The sequence below is a fragment of the Plodia interpunctella genome, chromosome 16 (genome assembly GCF_027563975.2).
Source record: "Plodia interpunctella isolate USDA-ARS_2022_Savannah chromosome 16, ilPloInte3.2, whole genome shotgun sequence".
Classification (NCBI taxonomy): Eukaryota; Metazoa; Arthropoda; class Insecta; order Lepidoptera; family Pyralidae; genus Plodia; species Plodia interpunctella.
In genome coordinates, this window is record NC_071309.1 from 5,109,957 (window position 1) to 5,128,608 (window position 18,652).

An 18,652-nucleotide genomic window follows, 5' to 3' on the forward strand; every position below is an offset into this window, starting at 1 on the left:
ATAGCTAAAACAAAAAAAATACCCCAGAGTTTATACTACATTTGATAAATTATTTTATTCGATAATAATTTTTAGTTATACAAAATGTAGTCACAACTTACGCTAAGGATTTTGGTGGCCACCTTTTAAGTAATTTGTGGCAAAGGTTTTCAATAGAAAAATCGTATCGTAATTTCTCGTGGTATCTATTTAGATTTCGCAATTCATTTTTAAAATCTATATATTGTTTTATCCTAAAAATCCTGACAATGAAACTAATTACCAAATGTAAATGAAAACAAATTGTAATCCTGGCACTGAAAGGGCGGGATCCCGATATTGTATTCCTTAGTTGTGACGTACAGTTCCATGGGGGTGGGGACGGCACCTTGCCGTGGATAGGTATGGTTGAATTATCTTGCCAAGATGTATATATAGAACATATATTTTCGGCTATTATTATTTTGTTAGTAACCTTCTGTCTCTACGACATAATTATTTAGCAATACAATGGACACACATTCCCATTCACACAGAGCCCATGCCAAGAACATATTATAAGATATAAAAAATAAGTGAGAATTAAAATGTAGCATAAAAAACAAAATAATTTATTTCACTGTCATAGACTCGACAAGCATATAAATTTAACCTCTTTAAACTATAAACATCTATTAAAAACAATAATACGTATTCGAGTACAATCAGCTGCAAAACACTTAGCAAACTAAAGTTATAAAAACATGTAATCCAACAAAATACATTTGGTCCAAATCAAGTTACAGGAACTGCTTCATAAATTGCTTGTGAAAACTTGTTTAAGTTTTACGTACCATAAATTGTTTAATACATTACTAAGATATTTGCCAATTCAATGCGGGCTATAATATTTCGCCGATTTCAAATAATATTACTTAACAATATCTGTTTTATATCACATATCTAGTTAAATTATTGTTCTAGAAGTTTTAGATTTGATAACTATATCAGTCTGAAATCCAGCTAGCATATTAATCTACTCCAGCTAGATATTACTCTAAGATTAATATATTATATTTTAATAGAGCGCAAGCGTGATTTCTTCTGAAGCAGCGCGTTTTTTAATATAACAATCTGAATATATATTAGAATAATTTATTTTCTATGCCAGGCTATAAAGCACAATACAGACCAGTGCCATCCACTTGCCAACTTTTTGTCCGCTTCATTTTAAATTCACATTATTCAAAATCGTAATATAGGAAATTTTATTTCATTTAACTCTATATTATTTTATACACACGCCAATCTTCCGCTGTAAACCACCTCTCCTCTCACGATGGGTCTACAGAATTCTTTTGTAATAATTAGAACCCTTGTACTTTTTTTCTGTATTTTTTGTTTATTTCCGGCGCGTCGGCGGCTTTTGTGTGTATATAGCGCTTTAAATGTGTAATAATTTACGATGGTATTTATTACATTATCCCCTTATTTTATTCATTCTGACGGGTAGTATTTGCTCATCTCGACTTGCCTCTCAATTATAAAATAGTAAAATTAATACTTACTTAAATTATAATACAAACTAATATGATTTTCTTATTTACTTTTATTTGTGATTTGATATAATATTTGCTGATTCTTGATAGAATAAAATGTAGAAACACCCGTGCATTCCGTGCGTGCGCGTAAACACGTGCATAAAACATACAATTTTGCTGTGCACGCGCCGCCGTAAATACGTCCGGTGTACACCGATCTTAAAATTATTTCGTAGAAAAATAGTAGTTGTTGTACTACCAGGCGTTCAGTAGCGATCGGCCTCTATCGGCGAGTTGGAAACGGGACACACGTATATCTGTTCGGGATACAAGTCCCCGCGCAGCCGCAGGGCACTGACCCCGCTCGCCGCCGCGCGGTACTCCAGCTCTCCGATGAGGACGTCGTCTGCGAACACCGACCACTCGTTCGGACCGCGGACTATACGGAATGTGCTCTGAAAATGAATAACCCGTGTTTAATAAAAGCCTTTATTCATAACTTTGTATTTATTATTTGTGGTTTGTTAAAATAATTTCACAGCTTCATTCCTAGTAAAATAAATGAATATGAACCTGCGTGGCGGGCACGAGACGCGCGGAGCGCTGCCGCCGCTCGGCGCCCCAGCCGCCGCGCCAGGCGTTGAGCACCACGAGCTGCCGCGGGCGCTGCGCCTCCTCCAGCGCGCGCACGCTCGCGTGCACGTGCACATTCGGGTGCGGCCACTCGCGGACGCCGTCCGACAACTCTATGTGGAACGAGTGGAGGAGCGGCCTTAATCTGTCGATGGACATTCACAATATCACGTCAAAGTTTATGAAGCTATAGATAAACTGAAGACAGCTACTAAGAACTCGCGAAGAATCTTAGTACAAGAATGTGACTATAATATACAACAAACAAATCAGACCAGAAATTTGCACATTCAATCAAATAACACGTCATAAGGAGTAGAAAATGATTGATAAATTAAATTTTTATCATTTTAATACCAAATCGAATGATCGATCGTGATTGATTAATAAACCAGTGTTGCCAGCCAAATATACTACTAATTATAACTTGATTTACTTTTTACACTTTGTAGACAGACTATATAGAATGTTTATTTACCTTCCGCATACGACGACTTGATGTCCTTCTGGCACACCATTTTTAAGCGTCGCAGCAACATTGTTGTGGTGCCACTGCGGCTCGTCTTCTTGCGGCGGCGCCCCCAAGTAGGGCCGGACAGGCACCTGATTATATATATTGTTATCATTCAACTTTTAGGTTTAATCGATGACAGAAAATAGATGTAAATAGAGGTTGCTCCACCGACAAGAAGTAGTCTTATAAAACTTATGTCAGATGTTTTTAGGTGACTTGAATTAAATCTGACACCAGTGTTAGCAATAACACACTCATTAAGAAAAAAAGACGTGTGGTTCCACCCTAGAATAGCACCATTCCATATCATGGAAGATGTACAGGATGACTAGCGCCACATAGCCTTGGTAGGTGGTAAGGAGTTTTTTTCGGCATTTCTTCTCAGTAGTGGTCCTTCCAAAATGTCAGTAGTTTTTAAGATATTTCTGAGTAATATAAATTTTTAAGTGAAAATGTGGTTGTGAAGGTCTATTTTCTGAATAGATATATAAACTCTTTATTGCACCATTCACAAAGGAGTTATAAGTTACAACAAGATATTCAAACATAATGAGTGCAAAGGCGGACTTATCGCTAATGCGATTTCTTCCAGCGAACCTTTGCATGGAATGTTTTGACTTAAAACTTATCAGTGTTCCTTATAGTGTAAATATGTCACCTCAACTGCGGGCGGCGCTAAAACAGGGAAAGTGTCTGTCTTGGAGATGTTGAGCGCGGCGTCGCGAACTCCGTTGACTTGCACCCAGGTGGCCGCTAGGGGGCTGGGGTTCCTATGCGCGTATCTGCAGTAGAACTCCCCGTCGACCGCCCAGAGTGTTTCCTTCTCGTCGACTAGTATTTCTATCGTGAATGGACGGTCTGTTTTGAACGGGAATATTCTGAAATTATATTTCAGAATGAAAATAAATTAAGTAGTACAAGTCTTCTTCTTATCGAGTATGTTATTATTATTACTGACTATGTCGCCATATTGCTATGTTTACTTTACAGGACCTCACTTTTAGTTCTATTTTACTAACTTTTGACCGCGGCTTCGCCCACGTTAATATTCTACTCAAAAAGGGAATCAACACAAAGCAGCATTCTTTTCCCGTATTCTGCAGAACTAGAAAAATTCAATTGATTGATTGAGAGTGCAGGTGTTCTCGATATTTTCTGTCGTCAGAAAAAAGTAATGAAAGTTTATGAAAACTACATAGGTAGGATTTGACAGCATGTGTATTTGTTACTCAATCGCGCAAAATCTACAGGACGGATTTCGGTAACACTTTTATAGATATACGAGTAAAATGAAACTTGTAATAACACATAGGGAAATATTCATACGAAAATTATCACAGGAACTCAAACAAAAAAATATATAAAAATTAAACCTATCACTGGCTGGAGGTGCTGATTATGCCAGTATCATTTCTAATCTTAAAGGCTACTTACCTTTCATTCTTTTGAAAATTCTTTTTTTTTTCAGATTAACTTGGGTCTTGGATGTTTATTCATGTTTAAGTTATAAAATATAGTAGAGTTGACTTAGTCTCCTATAACAGAAGTCTGGAACTTACTTTGGGTCTAACTTAAATTGTGATATGTCCACAAACGCGTGTGATTAATTTATTCATTTAATATTTCTGACCTAAAAGACGTGGTCTCCTCCGGCCCCCACTTGTCGTGTCGGCGCGTGTTGCGCACCACGTAGTGTTGTGGTAGACGAATATTGAAATGTACTGCTACATCTGTGCGACCGCTCTCCGGGTCTCCAGTACCTATGTTTACGGCAAACCTGAAATTGTCAAAACCTTTTAAAGTTATTTTTTTCTTGAAACAATCAAAATGATGTCTTATATTGCAAAAAAATACACAATTCAAAACATAAATAATTTAATTTTTAATCAAACTAATATATAAAACTCTCGTGTCATAGTTTTAGTTACCATACTCTTCCGAAGTAGCTTGACCAACTTTAATGAAATCTTTTACGCAGTTATCTATTTAATATACCCCAAAGTGATATGGGTAGAGCGAAGCCTAGTGATAAATTATAATTTTAAAAAATAATCAGACAACTTGAAAGATAATCATCCTGTAAATGTATCCTATAAATCATGTGTCATAAATCGCCTGGTTACAATGTAAATATTGGCGTGTGACTTCTTCGATATTTCTTTTAAGAAAAGTTGTGTACTCAATATAATTTATATTTGTGTCAGATGCGTCAAAAGTTTTAGTCCTATTTACAATATATATATTTATTATAATAACGATTTTATGGGAAAAGGTGAACGGCTACGAAACGAATGAACGGCTGAAAACGGAATTTGTATCTATACCATCACCTAAAAAATCAAACAAGGAATATTTACCAAGGCAAGTCTTCGCTAGGCGTGCCGGTGCAAACGATATAAGACCCTATTTCCAAGGGCTCCGATAGCGATTGCGTAAACTTTACGTCGCGGGCCTCAGCTAATTGCGTCTGAAATGAACAGTAATTACCGCTTTTAGTCACACTGATTAGAAGGTAAAGACCTAAGTAACGGCTCCTCCACCATCGGCAATGATCGTGGCCAATCAACGAACATTTTTCTCTAATAATAATAAAAATATATAGTTAACAATATAGTAATTATTGTAAAATATTCCTCGCGTGGTAACATGCGATCATAGCCGATAGTGTAGTGCAGGGACAGTGATAATGTTCAGCAATTTATGGCTGCAATAAAGATTGTTTATTTTAATTATTATAATGTATGGATCGCAATCCATCCAAACTGATATCATCATCTGATAAGGTACTTTGAAACATAGGCTGAAGTATGTAACATATTTTACAACACAAACCACGGTCAGCGACGATAAAGAATAAATAAAATATTTGTTCCACAAACGTATCTCTGCTTATGTTCAATGATTCATAGACCAATTTAGGCAGGTTATAGCACGTGTCAGTTGTATTCAGGTCATTCCACAGATCATTTAAGGCTAAATGGTTTGTTAGTCATTCAAAGAACTCCAGAGTGACCTAAACTGCATAATAAAATTTCTTACAATACCTACTGCAAGTAAAGCTAATATCGTAATTTTATTATACACACTTTAACATGTTTGTAGGATAGATACCTATATAGGATATTTGTAGGATAGGTACCTACCTATCCTACAATATCCTAATAATATTATAAAATGTTAAAGTTTGTGAGGACTTACGTGTGTATGTATGTTTGTTGATGTTTCACGCAAAATCGACTGGAGCGATTGTTATGAAATTTGGTACACGGGTAGTATATAACCTGGTAAGTATAACAATTTTATCCCGAACCTCGTATAACTCATAGGTTACTTGTAATCCCGAAATTCCCACGCGAGCGAACATCTTTGAATGTAAAAATGCACTTAGTACATAAATAGCACCTACATAATTCATTGAATTTATGGTTTATAACGATGATGTCATCAATGAGTAATACATAAGTTTATGTTAGCCTATCGCACGGGTGTAAATCTTTACATAGTAAAGTACCTATGTAACCAAATACGTAAAGTAAATGCTATCAATATTCAGTAGCTACACGAACAACACCATTTTGGACTGACATTCGATAACTGTGTGGCATGATAGACATAATTATAGTCAGTATGGTCATGCCCTGAATAAAAGAACCATTCCTTTTTGGTACTAGCTTATTGATTCAACTTAGTACCTAGGTATGCGAAAATCTTTTTTTTACTTAATACTGGTAGGGTAGGCAGGCAGGCGAAGAAAAGCATATTTTAACGTTAAGATGAAACGCGATTGTGTTTCATTTTGTTATTTTTTAATAGATCAATTCTAAATAATTGTATTTCTTAGCAGTAATAAAATAAATAAATATACAAATAATTACTACTAATCCCTAGGTACTTACTATATCTAAGGTTTTGCGTGACCTAAAGTACTTAATTTCGTTCATTATTTAATCACTATATTATTAAAAAATGCTGAATAAATTTTATACAAAAATAAAAAGAAATGTATTCAATTGGTAAACTTATCTAGAACAGGATCGGCGCTTGCTGTAGGTCAGTGTGTCAGCCAAAGGCTAATTGCTCATATTAAATAGGTAGGTTGGGGAGAAGAAGTCAGGTAGGTACTTACACTATTTTAGGTACCTATATGATTTGGTATTATTACGACGATGCAAAGGAAATTGCTGGCAACAACTACTTAGATAAGAATGGCTCAGAACAGCGCAGATGATGATGATGATGATGATGATCATATGATTTGGTTGGTATACATATAGTAAGTAGGTATACTCGTATTAACTTTGGAAGCAACTACGAGTTTTCAATGTTCTTAGTAAATCTAAGATCAGAAATAGGTACAGAATGTGCACAGATAAGCAATTCGATCTAAAATGTAATAAGTAGGTACCTAGGTTCCTACGTTTTATCGCTTATAAGTACCTAGGTACATCTTAGAACCGTTTCAAGGCGTCTTAACAAAATTGTGTTAAATCCAGAAGCTAGACATTTAGTTAATCTAATTATAGGCCAGGACGGAGAATCTTCAGTAGATTAAATTCTTAGCTCGCGGATTGTAGCTCAGAGATTGTATTAGGTACCTATCAATGCTATTTCAGTTAGTTGTCCAGGTAAATACCTATTTAGTGAGTAGTCGGTTCGTTGCGTGATATTATGCCACTGAAATCGAATTTGTGCGTGAGGTATCCCAATTATTGCAGTGACATCAACCGACCTTCGCGTCTCAAAATAAAATGTGTCGGCGTTTGTGTGGTTTATATACTCCACAGTTTATTTCGCTCATTATTGCATATCGTTCAGTATACAAAACTCATTATAGGTAAACCCAATAGTTTTTGGCTGTGTTCATAATTGGTATCCATTTTAGAGACAACTAATGTGGTGCTATCGACAAGTACCTAAGAGCCTTGCCTTGCTCTTAAAGATGATAATTGCGGTACCTATCAATGTTAATTTTCTGTGAATGCCGAATGATTAGAAGTGGTAATGATTAGGAATGGTGCCTATGTATGTACCTAAGTAGGTACGTAGCTAATATTAATTTCTTAAAACGCTCCAAAAGTTTTGAGCATATGTCGTAAGTATAGATGACTACACAAACAACCCTAAGTAAGATTAAGTAGGTATGTTTTTTTTTGTAAGTACTACAGTATGTGTGCCTTTCAAAAACCGAAACAAAGGATACTTTATTTTCCACACAGTCGTTAATTAATAAATTAAAAATTAATATTTATATTTTAAAATATTTTAAATTACCAAAGTAACAGGCACAGATTCTTCTTGGACATTACTTTCCGGCACTTGCGCGCGGCAAAACAAACGCCGGCAAAAAGCGCCGCAGCCGCACGGTCGATCGCCACACACCATTGCGTACAATCACTAGGCTAGATAAAAAGTAGAACGAAACTACGAATTTTAGCGCGATTCTCCGAATGCATTTTTACAAAAATATCCTGCTTCGCGAATGCTAACTCGAGGTGAGAGCCGCCACCGCGCGGCGCACCGACCTAGCCTCAGTCTTCAATGATACTGCCCGTCTAGCTGGGTTATGTTTGTGTTGCAATGCTCCATTACCGCAGGCGATAAAAACGAACGACAGGTAAAGGCCTCTCTGTCGTGCAGTCTGACAGAATCAGACACAAAAAAATTTAGGTTACATCACACACCAGCTTTTAAACCACAAAGAAGCGTTTGCATTTCCATGTTTTTGTACTACTTGTGTAAATTTTAAATGTCACCTCATTGGTTTTCCTTGTAGGTAGGTAGTTAACTTTTTCATATACCTATATTTACGTGTACATTACTTGTAAACTGTGAAAAAAGGTGAAGATTTTTTTTTATTTAATAATTCTAGATCTGAGGTAGGTACAGTTTGTAGTCACCGTCAGAAATTTCAGGAACAAAAGACCAGTGCAATAGAGATTGCCTTGTTTATAAAATTGTGTGGGCTTCGTATAGATTTATCTTTGGTGAGTTTGGCCATAAAGACATAAACGGGGAATTATATATTTTGAAATAAATAGCTGTAAATTGATACGTAAAAAAATAATTAAAAATAATATTAAAAATCTAAGGACAATAATTATTCCAGTGTTTTTGGATACCTACTTACTAACTTGACGATATTAAATACAACATATTTTATATACACCTTAGATCCAATCCAAGACCATGTTTTCGAACTTACTATAAAGTAACTTGCTCTGAAAGATCGATACACACGACAAAATTGTTAGTGCGCATAATAGCTACGACATTCTCTTCATAAAACAAGTTTGCTCTTTGATGACGAACTGACTGATAATATGAGTTTAAATATGGGAGGATCACCCACCTCAAATTCTAATGCGTCTTCAGCGAAGTCGTATTCAATAAATTCGCGAGGAAAACTGCCCTCTTCAACTCCATAGTCCATTTTAACACAGCTCATACATGTCATAACTGTAGTCACCTTAATAAAGTTTCACTTCCATGCTGTGGACATCTGCAATGTTATCCAACGAAATATTGCACTACTGCACATAGAAATAAAGAATAAAATTACAATTAAAAATATAGCTAACGAATAGTTTAAAATTATAAAACCCTGAATAATTTCACACTACCACTTACCGCATTGCCGTAAACAATAACAAAAAAACTTTATTCACAATTGACTCAACACTGATAAAGACTGAAGATAAACAAAGTGTCAGAAGTGTCTCGGTAGTTTTCGAGTGTTGCCCATATGTGACAAAAATTATTTACCCATTTTTTGTGCTGACCAGATATTGGACAAATATATTGAGATTTTCTGTCGTCGCCATAATCTTTGTCAGACTAACCTAAAAATATAGCAGATCTAACTTATGTGTTGACTTCATATGTTGGACTGCGCCTGATATTTTTTGTTGATCAATGGTTTTGATCGACGTCTTCAGTGATGAATCCTAGTACAATTTACAAAATACCTAGTAGAAAGGTCACACATTTATTTTTCTGAAATTTAGGTGGGTAATACTGATTTGCAGAAAATAGTTACCTAAGTAGAAACACATTTGTTTTTCTTAAAAGGTGGGTATACTACTGATGATACATAATTTGTTAACAAGCCGATATCATAGGTATAGGCGGTAGAAACTGCATGTCTGCTTGCTACAACCCAAATAAATATCCATAGATTTACTTTCCAATCAATATTTTTTCATGTTGTTTGAATCATTTATACTACATAGTCTACATCTACACTACAAAATGAGAAATCAGGTACCTATGTTACGTCCTAAAAGTGACTTCAAGTAACGTCGGTTTACCTTGAAACAAAACATACAAGATCAAAACAAAGTTAGTGATTGTAAATTTGAATAAAAACACGATTGAAGTAAAATTAATTTATTGAAAATTACGGTTTGGTTTTCCTTTTTTCACGTCACTTTCTCTTTGTCCTCCTCTTGTCCTCACCTGTATAAAGAAAAATAAATGTTAGTAGTATTCTCAAAGAGTTTTCTATATAAGTCATATTATTAAATACAATGTCTACAAGACACAAACCTACCTAGTCTTAGTTAATTTACTTGTGCGATTTCTTGGGAGATGGAGCCTGGAAAAAAATACATCAAGAAATAAATAATTATGTTACTTGAAACTCAAATATGAAATTAAATAGTGGGCGAATCTGATCAATTTTCTTGGAGTGTATAATGAATAGTTAAGATATCTCGTGAATAGTAAATTTATAACATAGTAGGTATTACAATGAGGTGCGGATGACAGGCGCGTGCGTGCTGCAGCATCTTGGCGCGAGTGGCGTACTGGCGCGGGCACGCGGGGCACGTCGCCGGCGCGCACTGCACCGGGCCGCTGGAGATCGTCTGCGCGCGCATCAGTTCCGCGCCTGTGGTGTTTTTGTATATTATCTTTGTTAAGTTCAAAAAGTTAAAATTCAAATTTGGATCGAATGCATACTTTCTAATAAATGAGAATATAGTAGTCAAACTAGTATGTATATGAAACCCTGATATTGTAACTGGGAAATTGAACAAAAGATGTCACTAAATTATCTGCACCGCAATAAGAACCCATAGAGTAACACCCTTATAACAAAATTGAACACGCTATTTATAAAAAAATATTTTTGGCAGTAGTTTTTATTGTCACCAGGCTCTCATAATGTTGGGAATTAAAAATCTGAGTTGGCAGTGGCGAGTAAAGCTTCGTTCAAACTGGGCGAATACGCACTTCGCTGGCGCAGATTGCGTCAGCTAACCTGTATGGACGTGTTCAAATTGACGCGAATACGAGCTGCAGCGAAATATACGCGGGACAGCGAGCGACTGTTTTTTGAAATGCCGTTGAACTTGAATCTTTAATTATTTTTACAAAAAGTAAAGTAATTAAGTAAGTACCTTTGCGTAAGCGCGAAGAGCGCGTCAGCTCATGGACGAGTATACCATAAGCGAGCAAGCGAATCGCGCTGATTCGCGTCTGTTTGAACGAAGCTTAATGGGTCCGAAGTATCTGGTGTAGCAAGTAACACAGCACAGCATACCCGGGTGGTGCTTGCGCACGTGCCTTGCGCGCTTGGCGGCGGAGCGGTAGAGCTTGGGGCAGGCCACGCACGGGTAGTGGCGCTCCAGGCGCTGCAGCGGCGCGCGCGACAGCTCGCCGTGCGAGCGCCACATGTGGTTCACGAACATGCCGCGCCGCTATCACAACCAAATATTTTTAACCATATATAATTTGTAGTTCTTCACCGCGGATTCGCCCGCGTGAATTTCCCTTTAAGGAGAATTTCAACTAACAACCGATTTTATTTATTTGTATGGATATGTTTATATGGATAGAATGATATAATTATATAAAACATATTCTTATTCAGTAAATTATTGAAAATTTACAAATTGATCCACCATCCGCAGTAAAGCCAAATCGTAGACCGTAAGAAAGAAAGAATAAAAGAAAACAAACACAGTTTCACATTCATAATATAAGTATAAATCTCGGATTCGTAATATTATTATAAGCTCGGATGACAGACCGAATACATAAAAAAAATATTCAATAATCTTATACTAAATTCCATTTACGTACCTTGAAATTGAGCTGACACTCGTCACATTTAAATGAATATTCACTTGAAATAGTCTCGCTCTGAAAATTATAAAAAATGTTATTATAGTATTTCTCCAGGACGAGACGAGAGCCGTGCGGTATAAAAATTAGCACACTTCTACTGCAACGCTCCCTCCCGACAAGTTGACACACATGGAAAAGTAAGCTTTAAAGCGTCCTCTGTAGTCATAATTTACATTGACAAGACGACAGCTGACAGCGAGTAGTATCAATAGATGACTTTCAGCAAAATTTAGGGCCATTTTAAACTATGTTGGGGTCTTAGGCACCTAACTGTATTTGAAAATCACCAAACCCTGATAATTAATTCCACAGGATTCTGATATTTTATTTTCACTGACAGTAAAAATATGTTGCTTTACAAAATTTCCATTTCGTAAATCTACAAATGATCTTTCATCTGTACTTCCAATTGTTGCTACAATAGAATTAAATCAAGTTAACTCTTGTTACTTAGGAATCTAATTCAGTTATATATTTTTTATTTCAGTTCGAAACTCGAAGGTTTATATTTTCTAAAATGTGGTTCTGAAATATGTCCTAATGCTTTAGCCCAGTCCCCGCGGTTGGAGGCACTGACCGGGACGGAGGCGGAGGCGGAGGCGTGAAGCGCGTGCACGTGGCGCTGCAGCCGGCGCCGGTCGCGGAAGCGCTCGCCGCATGCGCAGCTCACGGTGCGCGCGCGGCACTCTCTGCAACCAACCAACCAACCAACCAACCAACCAACCAACCGTTACTCGCTATATACACATGTCCGCCGTTGTATACATGTCCACAAAGAAAGAAAAAATATTTACTAAAAATACTCTTCCTTTGCAGTCGAGGAAAAACGTGAGTATATACAAATTAGTGTTAAAAGAAAACTTCATGTGTATTAAGTTACCCTGAATTGATATTTATGCCGTTAATAGGAACGAATTTGCAATTAATGTGGGTGAGTTGGTTTGCTGTTGACTGTACCTACATGTAACCGTCTTGCATTCATTTTAATTTATGTGCTTTTTTCATTAACAATGTAACCTCTATCTTACTTCCGTAAAGTTCAATTCAGTATTATATCGCGCCATCCTTGGTTGAACTTATTAGAGAGAAGCCTTTGCCCTTTACCTTTACAAAGGAATCTTAAGAATCCAAAATTCTTATATTCTTACCTCATATGACGATTTTTCAAAGAAATTGACATGGTATCTTGACAATGTGGGCATGTTATCACACTAGTAGCTTTGTCCTTCTGAAAATTCACAACTAATTGTAAATTTGTTCCGGTTTCTAATAAAAGTACCAACAAAACCAATAATGAAAAACTAATGATTTCATACATACATAATTAGAAATTTAAAAAAAAATTAGGCAATTAAAAAACTCAAAAATACACAAAAACTTTTGCCCGCGGTAAAATATGTTCGGCCTTGGCTACCTATATCTATTCTAATTGGGGTAACTGGGTATATCTATTCTAAATGTAAAAAGGTTACAGACTTTCGCATTTATAATATTAAGTATGAATGAACCCCAAAAGCAAACATAATTTACAGTCGTGTAATTATCTCTCTCTTCAAAACATATGTATGTTCTATCTTTTAATTTAAATTAATTTCTATGTTCTTACCTCTTTTTCCTCATTAACCTGACCCGGTTCAGCCGATGCATCATCAACAAGATTTCCGATAGACTCAGATTGGCCGGGCAGAAAATCATCTTTGTCGCTATAGAAATTCAAATCTGATCTAGAATTGGCCGAGATATCGAGCGTAGACAAACGGTCAGTGTCGAAGAGATTAGTAGAGAAGTCCAGGTTATTGGTGTAGTTTTGGAAGCTCTCGTCTGAGGGCAAACGCTCTTCTTCCTGAGGAGTCGAGTTTAGAAATGAGTCGGGCGTTGTCTCTTGTTGTGGAGGAGGGTCGCTGAAACAATACATTATGAGAGACAAGCGTGAAATGGTGCAAATATGTTTAATATGGACGACGAAATGGCGTGCGGTATTAACGTCGAATATAATGCGCGGGTGGCGGTTCGAGAATTTTACACGTTTTTCGAGTGCACAAGCAAACCGTATACACGAAAAAAATAACTAAAATAAAATTAAAGTAATATATTAAAAACTAGCTGTTGCCCACATCTGCGCTCGCGGCATCTTATGTTTGGCCACTGGTCATGAACTATATCTATAGCTGTAAAAACGTGACAGACCGCATTTTGATATACGATTTCGTTGCCGATTAAGTTCTAACACAAACTCATGCTTACCTCACTGAAGAAAAGTGTCAATTCTCTCTAAGAAAGCAATTAATGGTTTTCGTTTTAATTTAGGGTTCATCTTCATCTAAAATGATTTTTTGTCTATACGAACTTGTTTGTAACTCAATAAATAACAATAATATACTTACGGTTTTGTTGTTTTGCTCTTGCAGTGTATAGACATGTGGCGTTTTAATCTGAAAAATTACGTAACTTAGTTAATAAGATAGAACCACACAAAATGAGTCTTATTTTCACATGTTATATTTACAGACATATTTACATATATAAACCAGCTTCTTTGCGAATAGAGGAATATCAAAGAAGTCTCAGAAGTGGATGGATTGGACAAAGAAATAATGAATACGATAGTCACTCAAATAACAAGCAACAGACAAAATGGAAGTTAACAAATACTATGCTGACTCCAAATAAGCGAGGAAAACGTCGAAGAGATAAAATAGTAAATAACTCACGTGAACAGTCTGGAAAACGGAAGAGCGCAGTTTTTGCATCGATACCGCCGTCTCCGCGTGTTGTTCTTACCTCCCTGAAATGTTGGAGCTATATTACAGTCTTGTTTGTACAGTCGCTTTGATATTGACGAAAGAGCCGTCCAGGATCTAGACCGATACTATCATATCCTTCTTATATGTTATTTTATATTATAGTTAATATTGAAATTTGTATGGATCGTTGGGGGTGACTTACAAGGCCCTCACGATTGCCCCGATTAATTGGTGTTCGACTTATGACTGTGTCAGTTATGGGGATAAAAATAAAACGAAAAACATTATGGTGATAATTGTTGAAGTCCCAATACTAATTTCAGATACCTACATATTGTATAACAACAAAAATTATACATGCTCTATCTTTTGTTCTTATCTATTATGGAGAAAAGGGCATGTTTCATCATACAGCAAGTCAGTCACAATGAGGCCAATGCTGAACACTCCCCCAAGGATTTCCAAGATGACCGCGGTTAAAACAAGCTTGTATCCAACGTTACCCTGCGACATTGTTCAGGTCATCCGACCATCAGGTCGGTAGGTTCCTACGCTTCGTTTTCCGGTCAAATCAGCAAGTCCTTGAATTTTATTTACCAGCTCCAGTAGAAGACTTTGGTCCATTAGTAAAAAGTTTAATGAAATAATTTGTTACCATGTGAGCTTCATCCATGTGCCGCTGCAGCAGCGCCGCGGTCTTGCACGCAAAGCGGCATTCATAGCACCACCACTTGCGTTGCTCGTCTGACAAACAGATCATATTTTATTTATTGACTAGCGGCCCGTCCCAGCTTCACTCGGGTAAAAACATAATAAATGATACACCTAAACCTTCCCCAGGAATCACTTTATCCATTGGTGCATGAAAACCGCATGAAAATCCGGGCAGTAATTTTAGAGTTTATCGCGAACAGACAGATAGACGCAGCAGAGATTGCTGTTTTATAATATGTAAGGATTTGACACAACTTTTCTTTCTTTATGGAAAATATATTCAAATGCGATATTACACATCGAGATTTCAAAATAGCCAGTACAACCGTACGAGTCTCCTTGTTGGTACACTACACGTCACAATGTACAGTCACCTTCTTCATCAATCCCGCAGACGGGCTGCGAGGCCGGCAGCCGGTGCTGCGCCGCGTAGCGCTGGCTGTAGCCGAGACACAGATTGACGCGAGGAGCGATACTCCGCGTCGTGATCCCGTACAATGAGTCCCCATCTTGGTACACCCACACGTTGGCCGTGCTTTCGTCCCCCAGCGGCAGTAGGCTGAACCAGTTCGATTTATCTGCAAAAAAGACATATTCACTTTATTTTGTACTAGATTTCCCTTGAGAACAGTACTTCTTCCAGGTGGAATGAAACCCTATGAACTCCAATATTTGAATGCAACATTTCAAGACTATTTGTTAAGTAAACCAATTAAATATGGAGAGGTAAAAACTAGTTTCCTTTAACATTAATAAATTAATAGTGATATGCTACAAGTAGGTATAATTTTTTTTTAGGTACAGATAAAATTTAAATTTAGTCCATACTTTTCGATTTTACCAATAAAAAGAAAAATATGCTCAATACCTTTATCTGAAATGTCTATATGGCTGATAGTATCATTCTTTGATAATAATAAAATTGGTCTCTCACTGGCAGCAGCTTTGGATATCAAATTCAGGGCATGTTTGCTGGACACTTCTTGTACAACACCTGAAATATCATTAGCAGTAGTTATAACATCAATAAAACAAGGTACACCAATATTCATAGCATTACTATTAACTGCATAATCAAGAGTCCACAAAATCAAAATAAATTGGTTTATAAATTAATTGATCACACAGTTAGCAAGACCAAAAAAGCTTAGAATAGATTCGAAAAAGATATGAATAAAACATGTCTACCTGTTATGGGTCCGAATCGTATGCGGGGTGGCAATAGTTTATGCGGCGACACACCGCCGCGGCAGATGCGCAGAGCACTCGGCAGCGTGGCCGCGGCGCGCGGCGGCGGCACGCTGTCCGCTATGTGCACTGTCAGCATATTACCAATACTTTTAGGACCTGTATCATATCTCTCTCATCGGAGCTTCCTCAGACATTGACCATTGCACTTGCTGGTAAAGTATCTGATAGTTTACATGTAACAGATAGTGTTAAGAATTGTTTCACAAAAGGTTGGATAAAACTAACTGGCCAATAATCTGGCAGTTAGTTTCATCTATCAGATTACACAATGATATTTTATCAGAAAGTGGTGAAACAGACTCTAAATCAAGAGTTTAGTTTTTCACATCAAAGAGCTTTGGGTAATTTTGTATGGACCTGTGGTGTCTTCTTTTTTCAGCGATCAAGAATATTTATTTTCTCCATTTTTGAGATACTAACATTAGTAATGCCGTTACCCTTGGGGCAGAGTTCTAGAGACTAGGATTCTGACAAATCCCATTTGATTCCTCTATACACATCACTCTCTTCATGCATTTGAAAATCTATAGATATTAAATAGTATATAAAGTATCTTACCATATTTGTGAACAGGTCTCACATAGGATATATGTGGTGGTATTTTTGATGGAGTTTGCTGTTCATTGATGACATCATTCTGGATGATGCTTCCATTATCAATAACATTTATCCCTTGAAAATCTAAAATACTATAAAAATTAATATACTGATATTATAAACAAAAAGAGATCTTCAGCTTTATGCCTGTTTGCTTGTTCAAGTATATAAATAAAAAAAAACTTGGAACATCAGGATCTAGTTGGAGATAAAAACAATTCACCTAGGTGTAACCAACGCCGACCACCTGCACCTAGGTCTAGTGAAAAAGATAAAGGCTAATCTCTAGTCTACCCAGTCGAAAGCAGGCTACACCTAGGCCTAGCCTGCTAAACTTTGATGTAACTTCGGGATTTAGCCTTAACATTTAACATATATAAAACAAAATAGCAATCCTTTCTTTGTGATCAAATTCAGTTTGCTTTAAAATACTTTGAATAAACTTCCCAAGTACCTACCTATATGATGTTGAATATGCTTTTGAATTCCTGTTTGCTCAACTCCTTGTGCAGGGATGAGATAATGAGCATTATTCTGATTACTATTCTGAAATAAAAAATGAAAAAAAGACATAACTTACTAAATTTACTAAATATTTCCTACTATTGCTACTATTTCCTACTACTGCAAAAGTATGGATTATTTGTTTCAAAAAATCTCTATATCAGTTTTTAATTATTAAATTCATTATAACATGACATTACATATTTCTTTCCCATTGGATTAATACATTTTTACTACAATAATAATTGTAATAAAAACCTTGTTACCCGCCTCAAACATAGAAACTCACAAACACTTACCTCTTTATAATAATATAATAATAATTATATATATATATATATTATTAGTATGTATAGATAATTATAAAACAAACCAGCATTTGAAAGGACATGCCATCTCTAATCGTGCATTGATTTGAATCAATTTCAATCAAATACATAACAGTTGGAACTCTCTCTTCATCAAGTTGAGTTTCAGTCGGCAGTTGCTCTGATGGATGTGAGACTGAAATTAGACATTTATATTTTAAACAAGAAAGAAAATTATTATATAGGAAAAATGCCCATCATATCTCGTTGAATTTGACTGTTTCTACCATGTAATTACAAAACATTTCTGTACCTATAAGAAACAAACGAAAGACTCACCCATATTTTTTATTTTGATTTATTCAGATTATAATATCTTTCAGAAAACTAATATAAATTGAAAAATTGGGTACCGATTGAAATAAAATCGTGTACCTACATACAATTATAATTTTTAAAGCGTACATACATAAAATATTTATACTATAGTAGTATTTTATTTACACAATCAATCATCAGGTTTCAAGAATTTACCTTGCTACCTACGTGAATGAAAAATATTTGACAAAATGACAATTGACGTTGAGATTTTTTTTTTTAACGTTAAGATTCTGATGCCTCTGTCCGTCCTTTAATGCAGAATCAGCAGGATAGTGAATTAGTCTTAACTTGAGGGATATATTACTGGGAGCAGGCTAAAAAAGAAAAAACGGAACCTTTATATTATTATAATCGTCACATGCATTCTAGATGCATCTT

At 36.1% G+C, this 18,652-nt stretch overlaps 2 protein-coding genes across 6 annotated transcripts; both read right to left on the reverse strand.

Annotated features, from left to right (window-relative positions):
- Nucleotides 1-569: 569 nt before the first annotated feature.
- Nucleotides 570-9,471, reverse strand: LOC128676273 (galectin-4-like). Of its 4 annotated transcripts, none has more exons than XM_053756292.2 (8): nucleotides 9,409-9,471; nucleotides 8,996-9,145; nucleotides 5,004-5,113; nucleotides 4,277-4,423; nucleotides 3,305-3,524; nucleotides 2,611-2,735; nucleotides 2,073-2,277; nucleotides 570-1,954 (listed from the first exon to the last, which is right to left on the reverse strand). In XM_053756292.2, the coding sequence occupies exons 2-8, from the start codon at nucleotides 9,098-9,100 to the stop codon at nucleotides 1,766-1,768; spliced, it is 1,101 nt and encodes a 366-aa protein (XP_053612267.1). In that variant the 5' UTR covers nucleotides 9,101-9,145; nucleotides 9,409-9,471; the 3' UTR covers nucleotides 570-1,765. The 4 variants fall into 4 exon arrangements, with proteins under 4 accessions (XP_053612267.1, XP_053612268.1, XP_053612266.1 ...); XM_053756293.1 differs by having other exon boundaries at nucleotides 9,274-9,417; XM_053756291.1 differs by lacking the exons at nucleotides 8,996-9,145; nucleotides 9,409-9,471 and adding an exon at nucleotides 7,918-8,206.
- Nucleotides 9,472-10,046: 575 nt separating this feature from the next.
- LOC128676272 (PR domain zinc finger protein 10-like) lies at nucleotides 10,047-18,448 on the reverse strand. 2 transcript variants are annotated; one of them, XM_053756290.2, is made up of 18 exons: nucleotides 18,233-18,448; nucleotides 17,959-18,089; nucleotides 17,540-17,627; nucleotides 17,043-17,165; nucleotides 16,422-16,550; nucleotides 16,168-16,227; nucleotides 15,608-15,811; nucleotides 15,175-15,263; nucleotides 14,487-14,560; nucleotides 14,160-14,207; nucleotides 13,382-13,676; nucleotides 12,924-13,003; nucleotides 12,353-12,464; nucleotides 11,731-11,790; nucleotides 11,189-11,345; nucleotides 10,395-10,534; nucleotides 10,196-10,240; nucleotides 10,047-10,101 (listed from the first exon to the last, which is right to left on the reverse strand). In XM_053756290.2, the coding sequence occupies exons 1-17, from the start codon at nucleotides 18,234-18,236 to the stop codon at nucleotides 10,211-10,213; spliced, it is 1,824 nt and encodes a 607-aa protein (XP_053612265.1). In that variant the 5' UTR covers nucleotides 18,237-18,448; the 3' UTR covers nucleotides 10,047-10,101; nucleotides 10,196-10,210. The 2 variants fall into 2 exon arrangements, with proteins under 2 accessions (XP_053612265.1, XP_053612264.1); XM_053756289.2 differs by having other exon boundaries at nucleotides 16,102-16,227.
- Nucleotides 18,449-18,652: the final 204 nt, after the last annotated feature.